Raw genomic sequence first — 26,461 nt, forward strand, 5'->3', positions numbered from 1 at the left:
ACTTATACTAAAATATTAACTGTATCATTTGTAAGGCAATCCATTTTTTAACAAATTACAAAATGTTTCTAGTAATTTGTATTCAGTTACTCATCTATTTGACCACACCCTGGTGACCGTGCAGTGGCTGAAAACCAATACCTTGCAGAGAAGATGGATCCATCTCAGGCACTTCTTATTCCATGAAGACTGCATTAGAGTAAGCTTAAATAGTTTAAAAACAGCTGTGTTGGAAAGTAGCCATACTCTGAGGCTAAACTATAGATCTAGGCTGGCAGGTCAACTAGGTGCAGGGCTGGTAATGTCTTTTAAGTTATATTGTGTAACTCAATCACAGTCATTGCAGCAGAAGATATGGCATTTAATGTCAAATAATTCATTTCACTCATGTATCTCTTTTATTTTGGCATCTTCCATCCCTGTAAATCAGACATTTTAAAGTGTTATTCTGAAAAGAAAAAACAAACATTTTCAAAAAGTCATTCTTTCCCTGAATTTTGTACAACAATTCTATAATTTACAGAAACAAACACTGTAAATGTATTTGCTGTGTAATGGCTTTAATATCAATAACCTCAGACAGCTACACAATCCTGGATTCCATTATGATCGTAAATAGTTATTCGAAATGAGGCTTATTGACTGCTGTCACATTGACAAGGCACATTAAGGCAAATCCATTTCACAACTCTTTACATAATGGCTAGATACCATTACGTTTAGACTCAATAAGTGGTCTCGAACCCAGCTGCGTTTTACTTGAATTAAATAAATGCTGTTAGCAGAGATAGCTTTTAAAGTAACCATCATTAAAATGATCATATTGTGACATCTTCCAATATCAATACATACACCATCATAGCATGTTATAAGGGTCTTTCTCCCTCCAGTCCAGACATTGACTCATTCTTCGGCCTTAATCAGCAATTCATTCATCATTAAGGTGATTTTTGAAGAAAAATATGCCAAATATTTCCTATTTATTTTCTTCTCAAATGTGATGGTTTGATGCATTCTTTGTCCTCTTCCTGGTATCTGAATATATATTTTTAATTGATATTGTCTATTACTTGCTGCCCTACAAACCTAATTTATCTGCATGTATTGATTTGTTTTGTGCAGTGTTTAACTCAGATCTAGTTTTTACACAGTAACATTTAAATAAGTCGGGCTACATGACTAACGGATAGAAATGATATAATACTAAATCTGAAATGACGCTACCCTTGTACCCAATCTGGGTTCCAGGGATACCGGGACACCTTCACTTCAAGTGGATTTTTTCTAAACCAGACACTGGAAAACAGGGGTGTAAAGTCACCCGGGTGAAAAAGGTTAAGAAAAAAATAAATTAAACCCCTAAGGCCCGCCAGAGAAGAAAATGTGTTGAAAATAAGCTTTAAAATGTGTCATATTACAGCTTCAAAATTAATGTATAGGGCAGCATCAGTTCAAGGCACTTACGAAAAAAGTAAGATTAGTAATTGTATATAATACCAGAGTGCACCCTAGCAACAGGTCAGTTACACCTAAAGCAACCGAGTGAACGCGAACAGATTTCTAAACTGTGTTTTCATACATACGAGCAATGTCACAACTCAAAGGGGATGCGCTGATTTTTTTTGCGGTAGTCTGAATTCAAAACAACGATTTTCACCAACATTTGACAAGTTTGCAGCCATGTGTAACCCCATCAAACTATTTCTCATCCTTTGGTTTACAACAATGCAAGAAGATGACAAGTATCTAGCAACTACAATTCAAGCCGTCAAAGTATTCTTTCAACACCCTCTCGTTCCCCATTTATCATACTTTGTTGACACTTGCATGCATTAGCTACATTTTCGAAGATTCCCTAAGGCACAAGATCATAACTTGTGTCAAGTCCCCAGTTAATGTAGAGCTACATAATGAGGCCCGGGCCTGGCCTGAAGACATGATCGGTGTAGGAGAAGAGTTAGTTACTCTTTTGGTGGCAGTGTGTCCCAACGTTGATGTCAATGTTCAAAACATCTGGTGAAGAGTAAAGGAAAGAGAAGGAAAATCCTGGGCCCATATCCTATGCTGTTAGTGCAGAGTGATTTCTTGTTCCTCATCTTCATCGTTGAATTCAGCAGCTGAATCGTCTCCGTTATCCCGCAGTAATGGCAGCTCCAGCTCCGGGCTCTTACTGTTGAGCTGCCTTAAAGATGGTCCCTTATCTGTCGGAAAATAGAACAAAATGTTAAAGGTCCCATGTCATGGCCATTTCTACTGATCATAATTCCATTGTTGAGGTCTACTAGAATAGATTTATATTGTTCAATGTTCCAAAATCACATTGGTTTCTCATACAGCATCTCTGTATAGTATGTGTATTCGCTCTCTGTCCTAAACGGCTTGTTGGAGCTCCTGCCCCCCCTCCCTATGAGCCCACTGTGCTCTGATGTGTGTTTATGTGTTACAATGGCGTTTGTTAGCAACCAGAAAATGACACCAGTAATGACAAACAGATGAGAATGCTGCGTGGGGTCTGGGTGCCGTTTTGGCAGACGTTGTGGTGCTCGCTGCTCCGCTCTTTGAGACTCGAGGAGCCGACAGTGTGACCTGTATTACTGGTGTCGTGTCCTGGTTGCTGTGAGACAGCAAGACAACGCGAAACTCAGCCTGAGCACACACACGTGAGGGTGTGGCGAACTGTGAGTGGAGATCCACGCAGCTGCGGCTGAGAAAAGATAAGGTTGAGTGAGTGTGTGTGTGTGAGGAGCTCCACGGATTGGTCCATTTGGACCTGGGCATGGTCACGTCATTGTACCGAGGAAGAAAAAGAGAAATCTCCAACGAGGCGTTCTGGGGCAGCATAGACAGGTATTTTCTGTGTTAGAGTTTTACTCGCTACAGGGTGCACTTTGAGGGTTTTTGACTCTGCAAACCGTTAACATGCATAAAAACCTTCATAACACACAAGGGGACGGGTAATAACCAGAAAAGCATGACATGGGACCTTTAAATGGACTGCATTTATATAGCAATTTTACATATAAAAATCAGCATTCACTTATTTACCCACATTCTTAGAGGCAGAGGTCCACACCATTCAGAAGAATTCTAATGTAAAATTCAAAAGGTTGCTGAGAAAACCTCTCAGCATGATAAAGTAAAAGTGAATTGTGCCTGTGGCTATGTATAATTATGTACAATTATTTGTATTTCTGTTTGTTTGGATTTAAGATGGTTAAAATAGCATTATTATTATTTTAGTTTTCAATTCATATTGAATTGTCAATTGCATGAAATAATGATTCTAAGGTACTCGAAAGGAGGGTCAGGCCGATTGTCGAACCTCAGATTGAGGAGGAACAATGCGGATTCCGTCCTGGTCGTGGAACGACGGATCAGCTTTTTACTCTCGCAAGGATCCTGGAGGGGGCCTGGGAGTACGCTTATCCGGTCTCCATGTGTTTTGTAGACTTGGAGAAGGCGTATGACCGAGTTCCCAGGGAGTTACTGTGGGAGGTGCTGCGGGAGTATGGGGTGAGGGGGTCTCTACTCAGGGCCATCCAATCTCTGTACTCCCAAAGCGAGAGCTGTGTCCGGGTCCTCGGCAGTAAGTCGGACCCATTTCCAGTGAGGGTTGGCCTCCGCCAGGGCTGCGCTTTGTCACCAATCCTGTTTGTAATATACATGGATCGGATTTCGAGGCGTAGTCGTGGGGGAGGGGAGTGATTGCACCACTGCTTTTTGCAGATGATGTGGTTCTAATGGCTTCATCGGTCTGCGACCTTCAGCACTCACTGGATCGGTTCGCAACCGAGTGTGAAGCGGCTGGGATGAGGATCATCACCTCCAAATCTGAGGCCATGATTCTCAGCAGGAAACCGATGGACTGTCCACTCCAAGTAGGGAATGAGTCCTTACCCCAAGTGTAGGAGTTCAAGTATCTCGGGGTCTTGTTCTCGAGTGAGGGAACAATGGAGCGTGAGATGGGCCAGAGAATCGGAGCAGCGGGAGCAGTACTGCAGTCGCTTTACCGCACCGTTGTGATGAAAAGGGAGCTGAGCCAGAAGGCAAAGCTCTCTGTCTACCGGGCCATTTTCGTTCCTACCCTCACCTATGGTCATGAAGGATGGGTCATGACCGAAAGAACGAGATCGCGGATACAAGCGGTCGAGATGGGTTTTCTTCCCGCCGGGTGGCTGGTGTCTCCCTTAGGGATAAGGTGAGAAGTTCGGTCATCAGGGAGGGACTCGGAGTTGAGCCGCTCCTCCTTCGCGTCGAAAGGAGCCAGTTGAGGTGGTTCGGGCACCTAGTTAGGATGCCACCTGGGCGCCTCCCTAGGGAGGTGTTCCAGGCACGTTCAGCTGGGAAGAGACCAAGGGGTAGACCTAGGACCAGGTGGAGGGATTATATCTCTTCGCTGGCCTGGGAGCACCTTGGGATCCCCCAGTCAGAGCTGGTTGATGTCGCCAGGGAAAGGAAAGTTTGGGGCTCTCTGCTGGAACTGCTACCCCCGCGACCCGACCACGGATAAGCGGGAGAAGATGGATGGATGGATGGATGAAATAATGAGCTGTTTTGTTTAAGTTTTATTTTATGTATGTTTGACTGTGTGTGTGAGGACCCCAGAAAGAATAGCCAATGCTCATGCTCATGGGCGCGGGAAGAGGGGTGCTGAGGGCGCTGCATCACCCCCTAGCGGCAGGCAGGGGGTGCGGAGCTCCCCTGTCTGAATTATTATTTGACGGTTATTGCTGCTCCCGCTGTGCATAATCTGTGTAATATGTAGCCAATAAATTCCACATTGTTGGTAAAATAATATTTTGGCCTGCCCCGAATGTTTTTTCTGTAGCCCCGGACAATTCTACCTCAATAATATAATACGTTAACCGTGCTTTACGTGAACCTCATCATGACACTAGAGAGGACGACAGGAATGTAATTTCCCGTGTGCAGTGAATGCAACAGAGGCAAGACACCAGACCAATCAGAGAGTTGCATGGAAATAAAAGTGTGCTTGTGTCATTCAAGCTTGGCTCTGTGTTTGTGTGTGTGTGTGCGGAAATAGCGCATTTAGTGTGTGTGTGTGTGTGTGTGAGAGGGAGAGAGAGGGAGAGAGAGGGAGAGAGAGAGGGACCGGTGCCAGCAGGGACCGTGTTGTTAGCATCTGGTTAGCTAGCTGCACTAACGGACATACGGAGCTGTTTGTTCCACAACAAGCTGGAGGAGAGCTCTCCTCTCAGACTGAGAGACTCAGGTGAGCTAAAGGACTCTGAGTGTTTAGATAGTTAACTTTAGTCTAAGTTATCTCAGTGGGTCTCAAACGGTTTGGTCACAAATTATTCAAAAGATTATTTCCGCGGCACACCTTCATATGATCATTATAGTTATAAAAAAAAACAAGAGAATAAAGGAAAAACAGTTATGAAATACTATATGGCAGTAAAACAAGAATACAGTTTGAAAGGGGAGTGATTTGTAAAATATCCATAAAGAAAAAGAACATCTGCTTACAGTTGTGTTTCATCTGGGTGTTGAGAGATGTATCCATAGATCTCTTAATGTTGCTCTCAAAGTGCACCAGATTGATGCTTTCAACTTCAATATTTAAAAAAAATCTTCCCGGGGGAGCATCCCCCCCGGACCCCCTAGAGGAGGTGAGGACCCCCCTAGAGGAGGTGAGGACCTCCCTAGAGGAGGTGAGGTCCGCTCCCCACTCATAATAAAATGGCACTTTACCCCTGCCTATATGCCGTGAGCTGATTATCGAGCCTTCATTGTAACAGTCGCGGGTGTACTGTGTATTTGCGTGTGGGGATTGCTTTTGTGCGTGCTCTATAGTGCCCGTAATAGTGTTCACTGGAGTCCAGCACCTCAGCACCCCCACTCAAAATACCTTCCCGCGCCTCTGCTCATGCTAGTGCTAACGGGGATCCTAATAAAGAATAAGAAGTTCCACATACAAGGTGCAACCTGCTCAGGGAGACTTACATTGACACACAGTTGTCCATCAGGAGTAATTTAGGGTTAAGTGTGCCGTCACAGCAACATGTTGACTGAGGGGCTGTGGATCAAACCATCAAACTTCCAATTGGATGCTTGTCATCTAGCTCCAGAGCCACAGCCAGCAGCCATAGTGCATTGTTTCTCAAACTTTTTCATACCAAGAGCCACTTAAACAATACAAAAAACACACACAGACCACCTAGCTCCCCAAAAACAATAGGCCTGCTTACCAACCCAACAGTAACAAATTACAGCCTAATAATGACAGCTTAACCTTCTCTATATCGCCTCGTTCACACATTAAATCAACAATACAAATACAACTACAGATTCTACAAGCATTTCGTTCATATGCAATTTTAAATGCTCTCAGGTTTTACACCTTATGAAATGTAGACTCCTTTTATTACGGAGTTTATGTCCGAGCCGACAGACTCACAGATCGTTGGCTGCTGAGAGAAATGCAAAATGCAACGCATGTAGTACAACCTCCGCTGTGGATTTTCAAAATAAAATACAGTAAAACTATGGTTGCAGGCCCAAGTTTAACATGAATTTAACATTAAACACAAGTTAATTATTTACACTGGTCCATTTATTTAAACAATGTGAAATGTTACCAATATACTCACAGACCACTAGGGGGCACTCACGGACCACTGAAAGCTTTATATGTAATCCATTATGTTACGCTGTAATGGTTGTAGGATCAAAGACAGTGGTTTTAATGGGTTTCAATGGGGACAAATTGGACTTAAGGGTCATTCATGTAGTGTTGGTGTTTGGAAAACCCACTTCCATCCAAATTTCCATCAAAAATATAAAGACTCACAAGCTTACAGACTTAAATGTCCCATGTCATGGCCATTTCTACTGATCATATTTCCATTGTTGAGGTCTACTAAAATAGATTTAAATTGTGCAATTTTCCAAACTCACATTGGTTTCTCATACAGCATCTCTGTATAGTATGTGTATTCACTCTCTGTCCTAAACGGCTTGTTGGAGCTCCTGCCCCCCCCCCCCCTCCCTGTGAGCCCAGTGTGCTCTGATTGGTCGGGACGTTGCGAGGTTCGTTGCGAGGCTCGTTGCCGCGAGGAGCGACAGGTTTCTGGGGCGGCGATACAGCGGGAACAAGCGAAACTCATCCTGAACACACACAAACACTCACAGCCGAAGTAAAAACAATAAGTGTGGCTTGATATTGAGTAAGAAAAAGGTGAGAATGGGTCTGCGGCAGTGGTGTAGTGGGCGTTGGACGCGGGGGTACGCCGTACCCCCACTTATTTGGAGCACAATCTTTTTTTAATAGTCTAATAAATATAAAATCATTGCCATTGTTATCAGTTGCAAGTGTGTATTTGTTGTAATAATGACAAAAACATAATATATTTCACAGTAATTATAATACAAAAATAAAAACGATTTCCTTAAAGAATTATGATTCATCATCACGCTCATGACCCCGCGGCGAGCTGGGGGTGTGTCACTGACACACCCACGGCGAGCCAGCTCACTGCCCGCCGATTTTGCGGTAGCTCTTTCCCTCAAGAATGCTAACGAAAAAGCTCTATAATGGCAGGCAAACATTTTTTACTTGACTTCTTTTCTAAAAAGAATATAATTCACAAGAAGAAAGAGGCTAGCAGCACCGAAGCTACAAGTGAAGTTGCTACTAGCACTACATCATCAAGAGCCGCCTAAAGACGTGGATAATGCTAGCACTAACGTCAATGTTAGCTGCGCTAGCAACGTTCCGCTGGCTAGCTCAAGCTCACCTTTCCCAGAGGTATGGACGGAGGAGATGTGGCGGAGGAAACAAGAGGAATACCCGTGGAGACTGCAAAGCTGGGAAACTGGGCTGCAAAGTTTGTTCATCCATTTCGGATTTATCAGTCTTCAAAACGCAAGGTGTGTGTGTGTGTGTGAAAAGCAGCGCTGTCTGCTTATTTGCAATGTAGGCTAGGCCTAATCAGAATAATTTCAAATCCAGATCATCGTCTGCTTAGTTGCAATACTGTAGTTTATGCAATTTAGGCCTATAAATTGTTTATGTAATTTATATGCCAGTGTGTCCATGGTTTTGAGTCTATGTGTGTGTTGAGCGCAGCGCCGTCTACTTTTTGCAGTACAGCAACTATAGGACTAAGCATGCCGGTAATTTATTTGGGCCTGTCTGCCCGTGTTGTGAGTGCACTTCGCGCGTGCGCACTTGTGTGGCATTGTTTGGGATTACCTAATTAAAATAGCGTCCCCCCAGTAAAAAAATCCCCACTACACCACTGGTCTGCGGAGAGCATTTCTCCGCGATCCCAACTTGTCTATTACCAGCGTTCAGGGAGCTCTATGCAAGTCAATGGGACTCCCTGTTAGTTAGCCAAGGGATCCAGAGGCCTGTACTACGAAGCTGGATTTTCGGGAAAACTCCGGCTTTCCGGTCCTACGACGCTGGTTCTCTTTTTAGCGGGCTAGATCTCCATGGTAACTTATGCTGTGCGGCTAACCTGCTCCGGAGCAGGTTAGGTTGCAAGCTAAGAGATCAACTCAGTGAAAGCACCGCCTGCTGACCAATCAGAGCTCAGTGTGCGGAGTTTAAAGCGATCAAGTCATATTACAGGAGAAAGGAAATACAGAAAAACTGCCGTTGCAGGAAAGACGGCAGGCAAAAATCACCGACTGTGTGAACGTGAAAATGAATAGAATATCACCTCCCATCTTCAGAGCAATCTGACTATTATAACATTAGCGTTAAGAAAGCTTACTTAAATATCTGCCACAACCAGTGGCGGCTGGTGGAAAATATCTTAGGTGGGGCTGTGGAAATGGTGACCAAACAATACTAGGGGGGGTCCGGGGGGATGCTCCCCCGGTAACCAGTGGCGTTTTCTCCTGGAGGCCAAGGGAAGCCAGGCTTCACCTGTTTTTTCGGATTGTAGTTATAATTTTAATAAATAAATAAAAACACTTCGTTTAGTTTCGGAAATTCTTTGTTGTGTGTTGCTGCCGGCCCGTCTCTCCCCCATTCTCATTGAGTATTTTACAAAGAGTGAAACAGCGCCCCTCTAGATGTTATGGTGAAACAGTAGATTGCACTCTCTGTTGCGAGAGGAGGCCAGCCGAAATTGGCTTCCCTTGGTGAAAAAAAATGGAGGGATTGACCAATCAGATGAGGCTCACGTCATGCCCCTGCCGACCTGTGATTGGTCAGGGCCATGCCAAGGGAAGCCAGAGGCGGCTGGCTTCACAATCCAATCAAATTGCATCAACTTAGTGTTGTAGTGACGCGTCCTAAAACCCGAAAGTAAGCTGCGCTCGGGTTCCCTCGACAAAAAAGCAATGGGATTTCTCCATAGGATTTTGGAAAATAGCTCGAAATAAGGTCAGTGGAAAACGAACCTGTTAGATAAATGCACGTTTTGTTCAGTCGGATAATATCCACATGTCTACCCTACTTTTATAATTTTCGAATCATAAATCTAATCGATAGAAGATAGATAGCGCCACTGCACAACTCTCATCGCCGTTAGAAAGTAGCAAGCAACTGAAGCAAGTGCAATTATGGAGGGTGGAGAATTTAATCAAAAATAATTGTACTAAACTTCCGCTACAGCAGCAACAACAAATACAATCTGATGACAGGCCAATGCCCAAACTGGAGCTGTGTACAGCGAGGAAAAAAGGAGCGAATCGGACGTAAAAAGTTAAAGGTCTCCTGATTTAGTTTGTGAATGAATGCTTATTAGAGTTTCGGCTGGAGAGTGCGTGCGGACACAGGCGTGTGTAAGTCCTGCATCTGTATGATACAAATGTATGTAAAATGATACCGGGCGCTGTAATCACTCATCTGGTTTACGTTATTACATTGACCACCACACCCCCGACCCAAAAGAAAGGACGTATTATTGGCATCCCCTAATTTTCTCCCCACGCCACGCTACTGCCGGTAACAAAAATTGAGAAAAGACCCCTTCAATTATGACTTCTGGTGATGTTAGAGGGGGGGGGGGAAGGACACATTTTGGCTTAAAAATATGAGAAGACTGATCAATACCTCCATAATCTTCAGTGTGGTTAGCTATGAATCTTCCAAAACTTCCAAACACCTTGTCCTGGACATAGTTTCTACAGTATAAACTGTGCAACAGTACAGTAGGCCCACACAAACTGCAGAACACCGGGGCTTTGGGAACACTCAAAATTACTTTAAATGATTTAATTCCCATTTAACCTGGGCTTTCCCCCCCGTTTTTTTTCTCACGAAACTGTGTCTCAGGGCTTCTTAAAATGTAATAAACTATTCATGTGTCCTACTCATTTAACGGGAAGAAACTCAGGTAACTGATGATATGAACCATGTTTACCGAAACAAAACACAAGTCTCACAAGAAGCGTCTAAATGAGCCCTGAGCGAAAAAATGCTAACGCACTCTAGGTATAAATCAATCGATATACTTATCGGATATGCACAAACAAGCTTAGCTAATAAACTGAGATTCCACAGATTCTAGAAATATAAGTATCATCACTGAGCGATCAGAACTCGCCACAGGGGAAGCAAATACAGACATCACACGACGTAGCTTTAGGTAGCAAAAGACGGAGATATGCTCACCTTTTGCTGTTATTCTGATCAAAAATGAGAAAAACGCGGCTGAAGGTTAATCCATAGGTTAATCCAATGTGTCTGTCACTTTGAAAAAAGTATTGATAATCCATAATTCAATTCTTATGTCAAAAACTGAGTTTTCATAATAGCTGCTAATGATAGCTTCCAGAGTGTATGACAGCTTCCTGTTTTGTCTCCTTGGATACGAGTCCAAACAACTCACAGACTGCACCGGGCGCTAACGTAGGCGCCCCTGTGACCATCAGATTTGACGACGCTGATTGGCTGAAATTATGTTTCGGCGGCATAGTTTAAAGATAGCAACAGTTTGCTTCTGCTGCACTTGCTGCACTCTCGCTCGGGGCTTCCTGCTTATCTTTCTTACAGTGCAGACGCTTTTCTGCTTGCTCTTGCCTCTGCTTACTTTTTATGCTGATTTTCCTATTCTTATTCTCTGAAAACTTCGAGCAGCGGCTCCTGGACATTAACTTATCACTGGGACAGTTAATCTTCGTAAATAGACGGAGGGTTTCAGCCATATTTCAACATTTTTACGACGACGTCAGTCTTACAATAGCGTGGCCTAGCAACAGCTAAAGCCTGGTAGGCTACTGCATGCTATTTAGCTAGTTGGTAGCAAAATGCCTCCGTTCTCTACAGATGACTTCCAGAAACTTATACAGAAGATGGCTGTGTTGGAAATGAAAATGCAACGGTTGGAAGTTAACGTGGAATTGAATGGACTATGTCGTGGGAATGACACCACTTTACCAGTGTTGCAAAATAATGGAGAAGGGTATGCTAACTCACAGCTAGTTAGCAGCTACAAGGATTCCAAGGAACAGGAGGGCTGTGTACCGGGTAATAAATCTACAAGTGGTAGTCCTCCCTGGAATTCTCTGGGTGCAAAGCCTAAGAGTAAATAATTTCCATGGGATTTGGGAGGACGGATAACAGGCAGAGCCCAGAGCTCCGAAATCTGTGATGTGACCGGCTGGCCTGCATTGTTATCACCCAGGAAGAGCGCCTCTTCAACCCCTATTCATACTAGGAAACAGCAGTGGACAGCTGCTAAAGGGAGAATTACAAACAATCCTCCTAAACCACCAAGTGTGCCAATCCAGAACAGATACGCTCCGCTGACCGAGAACCGGAGATCTGATGACCTGGATAACCTGTCCTCTTCACACAGCAGGGTAAGGACCAATAGCTACTCCAAAAGTAAAAGGCTAGAGGGAAAGCTAACGACTGGGCCTGAAACTCTGATTGTGGATGACTCTGCTGTAAGAGATGTAAAAGGTCTGTGTAATAAGAACAACACCAAAGTACTCTGTTTTCCCAAGGATGTGGTCTCTGACTTGGCTGAGAAGATCCTGCATATTGGGGCTGAACATCCGACTGTGAAGAATGTGGTACTGCACATTGGAACAAATGATGTTGTGAAACAACAGTCAGAAGTGCTGAAAGAAGACTTTAAATGTTTGTTGGAAACTGCCAGCTCTCTAAATGCAGAGGTGTTCATCAGTGGCCCTCTACCGCCAGTCAGAAGAGGAGTGGAGAGATTCAGCAGATTGTTTGCACTGAACATCTGGCTTTCAACTGTCTGTACTGACCATTCTGTTCATTTTATTGACAATTTTAACTTGTTCTGGGATCGCAGACATATTTTCAAGGCAAATGGAGTTTGCCTGAACAAGTCAGGAGTGAAATTGTTTATCTCTAACATATTCAACTGCCTGTGTCATCAATCTGTTCCCTCTGCCAAGGATAAGCGGCAAGAGGAATCAAAACAGGAGAAAGACACAACACATCACGCAGAAAACCCTGAAGAATTATCACTGCACCCGCCTGAAGAATGTTCTGATTATGGGAGACCTATGAGACACATGGAGGAGTCCCCCCCCTGTCAACGCCTTTGAGGATACTCCGTTCACCCTTTCACCCTCGCCCACCCTCCTGGAGATCGTTGAACACACAAAGGAGATACAGAGGGTTGGCACCGATTCCTTCCTGGAGTTCAAAGACCAAACAAAGGCGATACGCAGGGCTGGCACCATGTCCTTTACCCCCGCTCCTCAACGACGCCCACCAAAATCACCGCGGAGACGCGCACCATCTCCCCCGTCCTCATCACCGTGCCTACGTCAACCACCTCCCCCCCCTGGCAGCATGTCCTCTACCCCCGCACCATCTCGCCCGTCTCCATCACCGTGCCTACGTCGACCACCTCCCCTCCCTTCGAGGGGGCATCTGCAGTCTCCGAAGCCTGATAAGGATGTGTGTGTACAAAACACAACAAACTTTTACTGATATGTGATGGGTCCAGGCTCAAGGTCGTATGGCACTCTCAACTCTTTCCAGGACATGTCGGGGCCCTGCCTGCCAGTAGCTTTGCCAATATCTGTGTTGATAGGTAATCGATTAAGAGCGGTGAATCATAGAAACAGGAAGCGCTCAAACGTTTGTGTGAGTGTATCTAATTTAGCAGTGATTCCATGTCAGCCACAGCTTGTTACAAAAAACATGACTGATAGTGTGTTTAACAAACTTAAACTAGCTTTATTAAATGTCAGGTCTTTGGCAGGAAAAACATTTTTAATCAATGATTTTATCACTGAGCACAATCTCGATTTTATGTTTTTAACAGAAACTTGGATTGAACAAAATAACAGTGCAGCTGTTCTTATCGAATCAACCCCTCCCAACATTAGTTTTATGAGTCAGGAAAGAATGCATAAGAAAGGGGGTGGAGTTACTATTCTGTTCAATGATTCCCTTCAATGCAGGAAGACATCGTATGGAAACTTTGATTCTTTTGAATATGTGGCCCTTCGGCTGAAATGCTCCTCTCGAGCTCTGTTCCTAAATATCTATAGACCACCCAAATACTGTGCAAGCTTTTTTGATGACTTTACTGAACTGCTGTCTATAGTGTGTATTGACTTTGACCGTCTAGTCATTGTTGGTGATTTTAACATCCATGTTGACAACCCCCAGGACAGAGGGGCTAAAGAACTATTTTGTGTTCTTGATAGCTATGGACTGACTCAGCATGTGACGGAGCCCACGCACAATAAGGGGCACACTCTGGACTTAATTATCTCAAAGGGTCTGAATATCTCTAAGGTTGTGGTGACTGATGTTGCACTCTGACCATTCCTGTGTTTTCTTTGAGAGCTCTATTTCTGTTCACAAAAATGTTCAAAAAGAGGTAACCACAAAGCGATATTTAACTGAAAATACTAGGGAAATGTTTACTCAGAATTTTTCTTCCACACTTGCCCCTGCTAACATCTCAGTAAATGAGCTAGTAGATCATTTTAATTCAAAAATTCAAAATGTTATAGATGCCATTGCTCCAACTAAGGTAAAGGAAGTGTCTGGCAAGAAAATATCTCCATGGAGAAAGGCCATGACCGTGAAAACAGAAAAAAGAGAATGTCGAAAAGCTGAACGCAGGTGGCGAAAAACAAATCTCCAGGTTCACTTTGAAATCTATAAAGAGAGACTTGGCCTTTATAATTTGGAATTGAAAAACGCACGACAATCGTTCTTCTCTGACATCATTACCAAAAACAAAAACAACGCACGTGCCTTGTTTGCTACCGTCGACAGACTAACTAACCCCCCAGTGTCAGTAGCCTCTGAATTTCTATCCACCAGGGCGTGCAATGATTTTGCCTTTTTCACTGACACATTCAGAAAATCAGACAAGCAGTCAGTGCCTCTGCATCAGGAACAGCAAATGTGTTGTCCCTATCTCCACTTAACATCAATTCAGACATCATGACACAATTCCATCAGATTAATGATAAAAACCTAGAGGACATTATTCAACTTCTGAAATCCTCCTCTTGCTGCCTTGATATTATTCCAACAGGATTTTTCAAAGATGTTTTGCCTTGCATGACCTCAGATCTACTTCATATAGTAAACAAATCTCTTCACTCAGGTATTTTTCCACAGGCCCTGAAAACTGCAGTCATTAAACCGCTCTTAAAAAATAATAATCTAGATGCTTCAGTAATGAACAATTACAGGCCCATATCAAACCTCCCATTTCTAGGTAAAATCATTGAAAAAGTTGTTTTTCAACAGTTGAGTAATGTCTTGCATTTAAATAACTGTTTCGATGTGTTCCAGTCAGGCTTTCGTCCAAACCACAGCACTGAGACTGCTCTTATAAAGGTCTTTAATGACATCCACTTAAACACAGACAGTGGCAGAACTTCAGTGTTAGTATTATTAGATCTCAGTGCTGCGTTTGACAATGTTGACCACAGCATATTACTAGACCGACTGGAAAACTGGGTGGGACTCTCGGAAACAGTTCTGAATTGGTTTGAATCCTACTTAAAGGACAGAAACAACTTTGTTTCTATAGGTAAATACACATCTGAGTTGACAAATATGACATGTGGGGTTCCTCAAGGCTCCATCTTGGGGCCTCTTCTCTTTAACATCTACATGCTACCACTGGCTCAGATAATGAAGAACAACAAAATAAGTTACCATAGCTATGCAGATGACACACAAATTTACGTAACAATTTCACCAGGAGACTATGCTCTAATTCAAACACTGAGTAAGTGCATTGAACAAATCAATGACTGGATGTGTCAGAACTTTCTCCAATTAAACAAAGATAAAACTGAGGTAATGGTTTTTGGAGCCAAGTCAGAACGTATAAAAGTTAGCGCTGAGCTTCAGTCTGCAATGTTCAAAACAACAGATAAAGCCAGAAATCTAGGTGTAGTCATGGACTCTGACCTGAGTTTCAACAGTCACATTAAAACTGTTACTAAATCAGCCTACCATCACCTAAAGAATATATCTAGGATTAAAAGACCAATGTCACAACAGGATTTGGAAAAACTTGTCCATGCTTTTATCTTCAGTAGACTGGACTACTGTAATGGTGTCTTCATAGGTCTCACTAAAAAATCTATTAGGAAGCTGCAGCTGATTCAGAACGCCGCTGCTCGAGTCCTCACTAACACTAAGAAAGTGGATCACATCACTCCTGTTCTGAAGTCTTTACACTGGCTTCCTGTGTGTCAAAGAATAGATTTCAAAATACTGCTGCTGGTTTATAAAGCACTGAATGGTTTAGGCCCAAAATACATTTCTGACCTCCTGCTAAATTATGAACCATCCAGATCTCTCAGGTCTTCAGGGACTGGTCAGCTTTCTGTCCCCAGAGTCAGAACTAAACATGGAGAAGCAGCGTTCAGTTATTATGCTCCAAATATCTGGAACAAACTCCCAGAAACCTGCAGGTCCGCTGCAACTCTGACTACTTTTAAATCCAGGCTGAAGACTTTTCTTTTTGTAGCTGCTTTTAATTGAACTATTCATATCTTAGACTGCACTGTAACTTTTATCCATGTACTTTTTTCTTTTAGTGTTTATTTTATTAGCTTTTCTTTTTAATGACTGATTTTAAATGCCATTTTCTTAATCTCTTTCATTTTTTGTAAAGCACTTTGAATTGCCTTGTGTTGAAAAGTGCTATATAAATAAACTTGCCTTGCCTTGCCTTGCTGTGCATAGCGCCCAGACGAGAGAGGGTAATGATACACGGGCAAGGCCAGGAAGGAAACATGTGACTTATCAGTGACTTTAGACATCGTAACACCATTTTAAACGATATTTTATTGTAGATTATACATTTTACTGATACCAATTATATAATATTTACCTTGTTTATTAAATTTTTTTTTTTTTTTTTTAAATATATTTTTAAATATATATTTTTTAATTTGTAATGTGGGAAGAGGGGGGGCGGTGCCCCTAGCGCCCCTATGGGCCGGCCGCCACTGGCCACAACATAAGTACACTGAGTGCAGACGTCGATGTGTCCCATTATCATTCACATCACATCATAATGTATCATATATCTCCTTATCTGAGTCAGCTTCTTGAGCCGTATCTGGCCGTGCAACACTCAGTGTCACATACTGTATGCAGAAGTATTATTTTAAGCAACACATTAAGTTGACGAAACACTCGAGTCATATGTAATTAAAGTCAGATCCACTCGTGTCTTAGACGGGGCAGTGATATCATAAACCTGTTAATGTACGCATTCAAACACTTTTTCTTTTGCCAGCTGTATTCACCTTGCAGGTGCAGCTATGTGGCTTTGATCCTGGATAAAGTGTTTAAGTCATGGATGTTTAAAGTTGAACTTCTTCATATTTGACTAGTATTAAAGTTCACTTTTCATTCAGGAAGTATGACGCTGCGCTGTCAGTACGCTCCATGTTTGTGATTGGTCGAATGCTCCAGATACCACCCCTCTCATGTGAACACGCACCTAACTAGATAGGACACGGCTGGCTTGAGCGATCCACTTGATAACCCGCGTCATAGTACAGTTTAGCGAGAGCGCGTATGTTTTGGATTAGGCCAACCGGCTAACTCAAACATATCCAGGTTAGGAAAATCCAGCTTCGTAGTACAGGCCTCTGGTGTGTGCGGAATGGTCCATTTGGGCCAATCCGGTCATTTGTTGTTGATTTGGGTATTCACACGTCACAGAACCCAGGAAGCAAACAATGGAAAAAGAGAAATGTCCAACGAGGCGTTCTGGGGCAGCATGGACAGGTCTTCTCTGTGTTAGAGTTTTACTCGTTACAGGGTGTACTTTGAGGGTTTTGACTCTGCAGACCGTTTACATGCATAAAAACCTTCATAACACACAAGGGGAATGGTAATAACCAGAATAGCATGACATGGGCCCTTTAAGTTAAAGGTGGGGTAGGTAAGTTTCAGAAACTGACTCGAGATACACTTTTTGTTATATTCCATGGAATGCTCTAAACATCCCGATAGCAATGAATATCTGAAGTGCTTTGACAAAAAATCCATAATACTGTAATACTGTAAAAAGTACAACCAATCCGTTTAGCCGGGCCGGCTAAACGGATTGGATTGCCGCCCTGTCTGTCAGCCTTCCATCTCGTGCACGCACAAATGTATTTCGTGCCGTCATTGGGCGTGCCGTCATTGGGCGTGCATTGCAGCAGTACTTCAATGACTCGCCAACAACAGGCGGCCACTTTCACCAGTCTGCTGACGTCATGTGCGCGTTCATGTGTGTTGGAGGAGGTGCTCTGTAAAGAAGTCTGAAGGAAGGGGCGGATTATTTTCGGCTGTGTACTTTCAAATTTTAGTTCACTCGAGCCGGTTTCTGAAACTTACCTACCCCACCTTTAAGGAAAAATGAAACATGAAAAATAAAAAATGTCCCTAGTAGGGCACAGGGTTATTAATATGCTATTGCCAAAATACATTTTAACAGTATTATGAACAATAACAATTAAATGAACACCTACTTTTGGAATAATATGTCTTGAGTCCCACGTGCAATGAAATGCCGCACAGACACACGGCGAATCCCAGCCAATTTATCATGTTCATTCTGTCTCCCATCAGAGCAGCTGCCAACAGCAGAGTGCACACCTCCTACAGGAAAACAACACCACACATCGAGAGAAAGAAAGAGGTCATTGGATAGATCTGAACAACATTAGGACACAACATGTAGTCCTGTTTATGACGTTTTTACTTAAAACAATTATAAAATTACCTTAAAAATCCCTGAAATGGATAACGTGAGGCTGGAGGTCCGGCAGACCAGCAGGAACTCTGAGAAGCCTAAACCGAAGGCCAGTATGCCGCCGATGCTCAGCGTGATGAGCGAATACAGGAGAGGAGAGAGCTCCGTCACTCGGAATAACTTTTCTGAGGTGCTGAGGCTCAGTCCTGAAAACAAGATGGAGAGAGAAGAATGTACAATGATGTTTCCATGGATTATAAATTCTCGGTCCATTCATACACCAGGATGTTCTAGTCAAATTCATTGTAAAGGTCACATAGCCTTTATGGCTCACTTGTTTTTAAAATAGTTTTTATGATAGTATTCTTTTTGCCCCATTTAAAACAACAACAACCTGTTCTTCTGTCTGTGTTTCTGTATCACCATTTACACCAAAGCAAATTCCTCGTATGTGTAAACCTACTTGGTAACAAAACCAATTCTGATTTAAAAAAGTTGTTCTTGTTTCCTATGAGGACAAACATGTCCCCATCAAAAGACAACAAAAACTACCAGAAAATAATGTATTAATGCTATTTTTCAATTTGACTGAGTTAAATCTTCTCGCTGACATCAGTCCTGGTCAAATATTCCTTAAATGTGTTGGTTTGTAACACTTGTTTACAAAATGACATACTTGTTTTTATGGGGGGGAATGTAGTGGGGATTTCCTTTTTCAAATTCTGGGTTCAATAAACAAAGGTCAAAACCACAAATCAAACAAACACATGTTTCCCCGTTTAGGGACTTTTACTGACACACTGAGACTTGCCAATGTGATACTTCAAAATGTGCATACAAATATGCAAACAGAAACATGGTTAATGACATTTTTCCATAAGTACCTTTAGTTTAGTTTACTGCAGTGAGGACAAAGCGAGGATTTGAAAACGACAGATTAAGACTGTACTCACCTTCATTATACAGGAAGAGGGGAAAGAGGCCAACAAACATAAGAGGTTGGAGGTGATACATAGTATCTATTGGGTTCTGAAGGCCTGGAGGAGAGCAGAACATTACAAAAGAATTAAGAGGAGAAAGTACTGGTAATAGGCTTGCATCAGTCTTCAAAATCAATCCCTCAGGTTCATGGCAAAACATTAAAGAAAACACAAAATGAGGTGCACCGAATAGTCAGAGGCTTTTGTCTGATTCTTTTTTTGAGCTGTATTTCGAATACAATGTTTTGTTTCTGTGAAGAATCTTTCAAGGGTTTGAATGGGAAGCTCATGCACTTAGGCATCTATATATATATATATTGGTAAATATAAATGGCCACTATATTTTCTATCATTCATTCAAGGCGAGAGGGCTGCTTTGCTTATCACAAAATCAATGAAAATGACTAGATGAAAAGTTTGACAAGTCTTTTGACCTACTCAACAGCCAACATCTTGTTGTAAACATTTTCATCATTTGACATTTTCTATTCAACATGCCACTTTCAAATGTTTTAAAGAAATGGATTATTCATCTTTAACATATTCATTGTGGCTGGATGTGTGAGCCAAAGGTCCTATTCCAATGTAAGTGTTGGTTGTGTTTAAGAAAAGCACCTATAAACAGGACTGCTACACATCATTGAATCATTTTACGGTGTGTGACTCAACACTGACCCAGCTCTGCTTTCTGCATGAGAACCTGAGTGAGGGTCCAGCGGATCCCGCCGATAAAGGAGGCCAGCAGCACCATGCTGAAGCCCTGCAGGTTGAACTGGGTGGACTCAAAAGTAAACATGAACAGACCGCTGGAGATCAGCAGGACCACCACGACCAGGAATGGGTTCTGAAAGAGAGAGACAAGGAGAGACAGTAAGAGAAAAAAGAGGGAATCCCAGACCAAAAAGGCTTTTATTTGCCTCTTTACTCTGCACTGCTCTAACAATCAGAGCGGTGAAAATATCTATTTCATACAAGTGGCTCCTTTAAAATCCAGGCACTGAGTGAGGTGAGACGGTGAAGGGTTAGTCAAATCTATTTGATTTAATCACGAGAACACTTTTTGCACTTTGTCCGAACAATCACTCTCACTTCTGCCTTTGCTGCACATTATCTGATAAAAGGCCATTTCCTTACAGCCAGTATGCACTACAACTATGAAGGGAACATAATAAGGAAGAAAGAATGATATCAACAAATGATTTCAACAAGTGATTGAAGTTGGAAACAAAGGTCACTCACCGGCTCTTCTAATTTAAACACCAGAGAGAAAAAGAGGATAAAAAGCACTGCTGAAGATTTGGTCATGGTGTACCTTGAATGACACAAAACAATAGCCACACTTAAGTATGGAACAAACAATAACTAGGTATTTACAATGTGTATAACCTTAAGTGTTTCAGTTTGAATTAAAGTAGCATCCTCTTTTACACAATCTGAAAAAAGAAACTTACAAGCTAATGGTGATGAAGAGGAAGCTCCAGTTGGAGAGTCCAATATCCAGTGCTGTTGCCAAGGCTGGGTCATAGGGACAGAGTTGAGGAGTTAAACACAAATGCAATAAATGGGGTTCTTGTATCACTACTTTGCAACCATCTTTAACACTTACCACATATATAACGTGTTATTGCCCTTCAAATGTTGGCATTTTACACATTCAACTATCTATAATGTTGTATGACTGTTTAGGATGATCCTTTCCTGTAGTGTGTTCTATAGGTTTCTGTGCATGTAAATGGTCTGCAAAGGCTAAAATCCCTGTGTTCCCTTTAGAGGGAGTGTCTCTCCCACACACTGCCCCACCCCCCCCGTCTCAATCTCCCCCATTGGACTCCTTTTCTTACTTCAGTATAGGGTTGGGTATCATTTGGATTTTAACGATTCCGGTTCTGCTTTTCGATTCCGGTTCTTTTCGGTTCTTGATTCCGGTTCTTTGAGAGGGTAAAAATAAGTCCCATGCCAATTTCACTGGGAGAAAAATATATTTATGAAAACATTAAGTCATATCTGTATTCCTATTTACAAATCACTTCATACTGTTTAATTTTGTTACGGTTATTGAATACAATTATATTAAAATAATCTCTGCATTGTTTAGTTGGTTCTAAGTGGTGCTGTTTGAGAATGTACAGTTGGCCCAGTCTCCTCTGATGTTACACTGCAACCTGCTCACCGTTTGTAAAAGTACATACATTGTATTTTCCTTTCAATAATGTTTTTTCTATACCCTGCTTCATAAACAATACTGACATCATGTGCTCGCTACACGCCCCGCCCCCGTCCAACAGTACAGAAAGCGGCGAGATGCATTTCCTTAGGAATCGATAAGCAGAACCGAAACTAACATTTCTAAACGATACCGATGGAATCGAAATGTTGGAACCGGTACCGGATTTCGATACCCAACCCTACTTTAGTAACATTATGACATCACTATCTAACACTCACGGATCTATTGGCAAGCACTCCAACACATTGTACGTGATTTGCTAAGGGGTCGGACATCTCTAAGCAGTTGACCAATCACAACAGAGCCAGCCAGCTAACCAATCAGAGCAGACTGGGCTCTGGTTTCAGACAGAGGGTGAAAAGAGGTGCTGCAGCACAGGCAGTATGAGAAAAATAAAGAACTTTTTGGACACTAAAGCATGGAGACATGTCAAAATACATTTGTGTAACTGAAAATGCGCATAAAAGGCCTCCTTTAAAGACAAAACAGGAAATGTGCAATCCACTTCAAAAGTTTCTGCCCAATTAAAAACACATCAGGTTTAATATATATATATATATATATATACACACTGAACAAAAATATAAATGCAACACTTTTGTTTTTGCTCCCATTTTTCATGAGATGAACTCAAAGATCTAAAACATTTTCTATACACAAAATAACCATTTCTCTCAAATATTGTTCACAAATCTCAAAAAATCTGTGATAGTGAGCACTTCTCCTTTGCCGAGATAATCCATCCCACCTCACAGGTGTGGCATATCAAGATGCTGATTAGACAGCATGATTATTGCACAGGTGTGCCTTAGAATGGCCACAATAAAAGGCCACTCTGAAACATGCAGTTTTGCTTTATTGGGGGGGTCTGGGGGGGTCCGAAAACCAGTCAGTATCTGGTGTGAGGGGTAGGGTTAGGGTAATGTTGTGAATCGAGTGGCCCATGGTGGTGGTGGGGTTATGGTATGGGCAGGCGTATGTTATGGACCACGAACACAGGCCACTCGATTCACAACATTACCCTAACCCTCACACCAGATACTGACTGGTTTTCGGACCTTGGGGGGGCGCCAAAGATCGCAGGGGGGGCGCCAGGCCTCAGATGATTTGAGGCCAAATATCATCTTTAGACTTTTTTTTACATTTTTTTTTTTTTACATATAATTGTAAGGCACTACATGATTGTCACTAAAAGCCTTGTCTCTACATTACAATAAAATATACAAAATAATTGATTAATTAATTTTAATAAAAATTCAAGTTAGTAGCTATTAAAGGCAGAAAAAGACAGAAATGTATAATTCTTTCTATAGAAATGTTTCTTCTGCCCATAAAGTGTCCAAACCGGGCTTTTCTGGATAAGCGCATTTTTAAAACAGTCATTGTCCACGCCGGTTTCAGTTGGATTATTCGTCACAGTTGCTCCGATCAGATCGGTCTCCTCCATTTTGTAGATTATTTACGACTTTTGAATCCACATAAACACATCGGCAAAATCCGGCTTACTTTGAGCATGTGTTTTAAACAGTTTAATCCCTTTGTGAATTGTTTCCACTTCCATTGTTTTCCGTCCTTTAATTTCTTCATACAGCGGGAATCCAAATGAATTAATCCTGAGTCCAATAACCATCAAAGTCACTCCAATAGTGCTCCTTAATTACGCTTTCATCCTCCTTTAACAAAATACTTCACATTCATCCAGTTTGTGACAGTAGTTGTAGCATTTTTGAGACTTTTAAACTTTAATTACCGCTGTTGCCCCCCCCCCCCCCCGTGTGTGTGTGTACTTTGACTAAATGGACTTTAGTCAAAGTACTCTGAACATGATAAGAGCTGACTATCAGTTGCTTTTCTTATCATGTGTTCGCTGCATAGACTGATGCATTCTGAACAGCTATGTAAAACTCTCCACTAAAATCTCACCTGTAGGAGCCACTTTATGGAGGTAATCTGTCCAGCTCAGAATGACGCGAGGTTTCCCTGTCCAGCACTGCATGGCCCTTCGAGTCAGAGCAGACAGGCAGAAGTTGATGGTGAGATGAACTAATGTCATGAAGAGGGGATAGTGGAAGCCCTGTGAGAAAAACACAGAAACGCTATGTTAATCTGGTTTGATGATTTTAACACCCAAGAGAAAACCCTGCATGCCCTGTGCAGATGAACAGTCCTGTTCCTAAGACCTCTTCACTTACCTTCATCAGCCATTTGTTATAGAATGTGATGCCTATAGAGAAGGCATAGTATAGGAGAACTAATCCAACAGTGCGAATTCCCCGGCAGAGGAACTGGACCGGGCACGCCATACAGGTCTGTCAGGATCAGGAAAGATCCAGAAAAGACAGCTAATGTAGAAATGTCATCTTCAAACTGAATCTGCAGCCCTTCCTATCAGCCCTAGCTTCAAGAGAGGGGGGGGGGGGGGGGAGACAAAGGTGAAAGAGATGGGGGGAGACAAGGTGTTAATATCTGCACAGCTGCCAACTCCACATAACAATACTGCACATGTATTGTTTTATTTTATTAGTATTTTTATATTATACTGTACGGATTTGTTGGTGTATTTATATTTCATTTATTTATTTCCCTATATTTTATTATGTTATAATAGTTTTGGTTGTTTTTCTTACACTTCATCTTCTTTAACTGTGTTTATGTAGGCACCATTTACACCAAGATAAATCCCTCGTATGTGTAAACCTGTTTCTGATTCAGAGGTTAGAGATGTTACACCTGAACAAGTAGCTAGATAGTTAGCTAGTTATTAGAGTTATACATTAGCCTGCTGCACTGTTAGCTTAATGGCAATATTAGTGTTAGCTTAAGTTGGCAACCACTATCAGCTAGCGGTTTAACCACGTAAGCAAGATTCCCCCACATTAGCCACAGTTAGCCTTCAAACTATAAACAGTTCACCATCATTAACTAGAGAGCATCGTCTTATATTAGCTAATGAACTCACCAATAGCCAATGTAGTGGTTGCCCTCAACAGATGGCAGATGCTGAGTTTGTCCAGTTGTTAGTAACCAAAGTAACTTTATAACGGGAGCCCATTAGTGGATATTTGCCTGCTATTGTATATTTGGTATAGGTTCAATAACGCTAGCTAACTTTCTAAAGAAACAAATCCGTTATGTCTTTGCGTAGACCATAACGTGTATTTAAGCTGCCAACATCCCCTGACTTCTGCAAATAGTGACAGTGCGCCGAACCGGGACGTGTCATTGTTTTTGTATGACGACACCCACAGCGAACTCCATTGATACATCTCTGCAGTCTTAGTGGCCGGGTTTATTTCTCACTTAAGTCACAAGCATTACAACCGCAGACATTGCTCGAATGAGTGTGAACCGTTCTTCAATTCGGCTTACTCAAAGGAAGTGAGATTTAATTAACGCGGTCTTCCAGTGGTGAATTTATAATGTAGCATGGCGGTGAACCACATAGACACTGGTATGTTAAATAGTTATCTTTCTGAGTTGAGTTTGGCATGCAACACAACAACATTTGCTGGCAGCAAACTAAAGAAAAAGAAGGGAAGTATGAGAGGAAATATGCTTAACGATACCCACCGTTAGTCATGTTGACCTGGGGTTGAATATATCGCTGAAGAACATTCGTTAATCAACCTTAAACTGTATGTAGCGGTGAGCAGAGATGACTCCTAAGTAAAATAACCGCTAGGGGGCAGTACTGTCTACAGCACTCCTCTGTTCTCCCCAAATAACTTCCAGTTGAAGAAAACCGGAAGAAATGCACCTGAAATCTGTCTGTAAACCGCCTTTCAAACAACAGAAGAAGAAAAAACCGGAAGTCAACAGAAAGTCTGTTATGTTGTGCTCAGTGCTGCGCTGAACTACAAGGTAAATTAAACACGAATGTGAGTATTCTGTTTACTTCACACGCATATATTGTTTTGTTAGCATATATGATGAGGCTCGATGATAAGGCGTTTTTCTAGTTGAGTTTTTTTTATATAGTTTTCTTGTGTTTTTCAGCAGAATGGCGGATGAGGAGGACGAGACTGGCTACGATGAGGAGATGGACGACGGGTCCGGCGGAGTGGATTGCGGCCACGGGAAGAGGAAGAGGCTCTTCTCCAAGGAGCTCCGGTGCATGATGTACGGATTTGGAGACGACCAGAACCCGTATACTGAGTCTGTGGATATTCTGGAGGACTTGGTTATCGAGTTTGTCACCGAAATGACCCACAAAGCCATGTCTATCGGACGCCAGGGCCGTGTCCAGGTGGAGGACATCGTTTTTCTAATTCGGAAGGACCCTCGGAAGTTCGCCCGTGTCAAAGACCTGCTGACCATGAACGAGGAGCTGAAGAGAGCTCGCAAAGCTTTCGATGAAGCTAATTATGGCTCATAAACAAAATGTGGCTGTTACATTATTTGTAATAGCTGTCCTGTGTTCAGACTTGACTTGCTGTCCAAAGTCTGTTTTTTCTGATCTAACGTTTATTATTTCGTATGGTGGTATGGCAGAGACAAACATTGTTGCCTGTTCTCATATCTGTCTGGGATTCTCAATAAATAATTGTTGTTTTAATATGTACAGTCATTAATGTTAATATATAAGAATACCCAGATAAAATAGCAAATACATCCAGATCAAACGCATGCATAGGGGCGTGTTTATTTAAAAGCAAATGACGGGATGAATATATAACATTACGTTATATTAAACATGCCAGGGGGTCAACATAGAAAGGAACACAAATCCTCTCAATTTTGCTTCATTTAAATGATTGATTAAATCTACCAACATCTTGTCAGAATGGTAGTTTTATTCTTTTCCAGAACACATGGACAACATGGACACAAATCTTCTCTATCCTTGTTTACCAAGAATATATTTTGGAGAGAGTCCAAACCTTTTTCCTGCATGAATTGTCAACATTATTATTCCTTAAAATTTTTTCCAAAACAGGAACAGCTTGACATTTAAATCGACTTTTCCTTAAATCTGGAACAGTGACATTTATTGCTCAATATCACAAACACTAGTCAACGTAACCCTCTAATAGTGGTTAACAGCCAACCAACTTGTATTTCTCATGACATATACCACAGCTAACATTAACTAGCAATTATAC

At 42.1% G+C, this 26,461-nt stretch overlaps 2 protein-coding genes across 8 annotated transcripts; one reads left to right on the forward strand and one right to left on the reverse strand.

Annotated features, from left to right (window-relative positions):
• Positions 1 to 345: 345 nt before the first annotated feature.
• Positions 346 to 25,037, reverse strand: slc35c2 (solute carrier family 35 member C2). Of its 4 annotated transcripts, none has more exons than XM_034218523.1 (10): positions 24,930 to 25,037; positions 23,552 to 23,753; positions 23,283 to 23,433; positions 20,584 to 20,647; positions 20,372 to 20,444; positions 19,808 to 19,976; positions 19,106 to 19,189; positions 18,183 to 18,358; positions 17,929 to 18,058; positions 346 to 2,201 (listed from the first exon to the last, which is right to left on the reverse strand). In XM_034218523.1, the coding sequence occupies exons 2-10, from the start codon at positions 23,660 to 23,662 to the stop codon at positions 2,068 to 2,070; spliced, it is 1,092 nt and encodes a 363-aa protein (XP_034074414.1). In that variant the 5' UTR covers positions 23,663 to 23,753; positions 24,930 to 25,037; the 3' UTR covers positions 346 to 2,067. The 4 variants fall into 4 exon arrangements, with proteins under 4 accessions (XP_034074414.1, XP_034074415.1, XP_034074413.1 ...); XM_034218522.1 differs by lacking the exon at positions 24,930 to 25,037 and adding an exon at positions 24,319 to 24,693 and having other exon boundaries at positions 376 to 2,201; XM_034218521.1 differs by lacking the exon at positions 24,930 to 25,037 and adding an exon at positions 24,319 to 24,693 and having other exon boundaries at positions 376 to 2,201; positions 23,552 to 23,757.
• Positions 24,984 to 26,137, forward strand: taf13 (TATA-box binding protein associated factor 13). Of its 4 annotated transcripts, none has more exons than XM_034218529.1 (2): positions 24,984 to 25,237; positions 25,356 to 26,135. In XM_034218529.1, exon 2 carries the CDS (start codon positions 25,360 to 25,362, stop codon positions 25,732 to 25,734), a length of 375 nt encoding a protein of 124 aa, XP_034074420.1. In that variant the 5' UTR covers positions 24,984 to 25,237; positions 25,356 to 25,359; the 3' UTR covers positions 25,735 to 26,135. The 4 variants fall into 4 exon arrangements, with proteins under 4 accessions (XP_034074420.1, XP_034074419.1, XP_034074421.1 ...); XM_034218528.1 differs by having other exon boundaries at positions 25,000 to 25,220; positions 25,356 to 26,137; XM_034218530.1 differs by having other exon boundaries at positions 25,107 to 25,237; positions 25,359 to 26,137.
• The last annotated feature ends 324 nt before the right edge of the window (positions 26,138 to 26,461 follow it).

Source organism: Gymnodraco acuticeps, unplaced genomic scaffold (assembly GCF_902827175.1).
Source record: "Gymnodraco acuticeps unplaced genomic scaffold, fGymAcu1.1, whole genome shotgun sequence".
NCBI classification, from domain to species: domain Eukaryota; kingdom Metazoa; phylum Chordata; class Actinopteri; order Perciformes; family Bathydraconidae; genus Gymnodraco; species Gymnodraco acuticeps.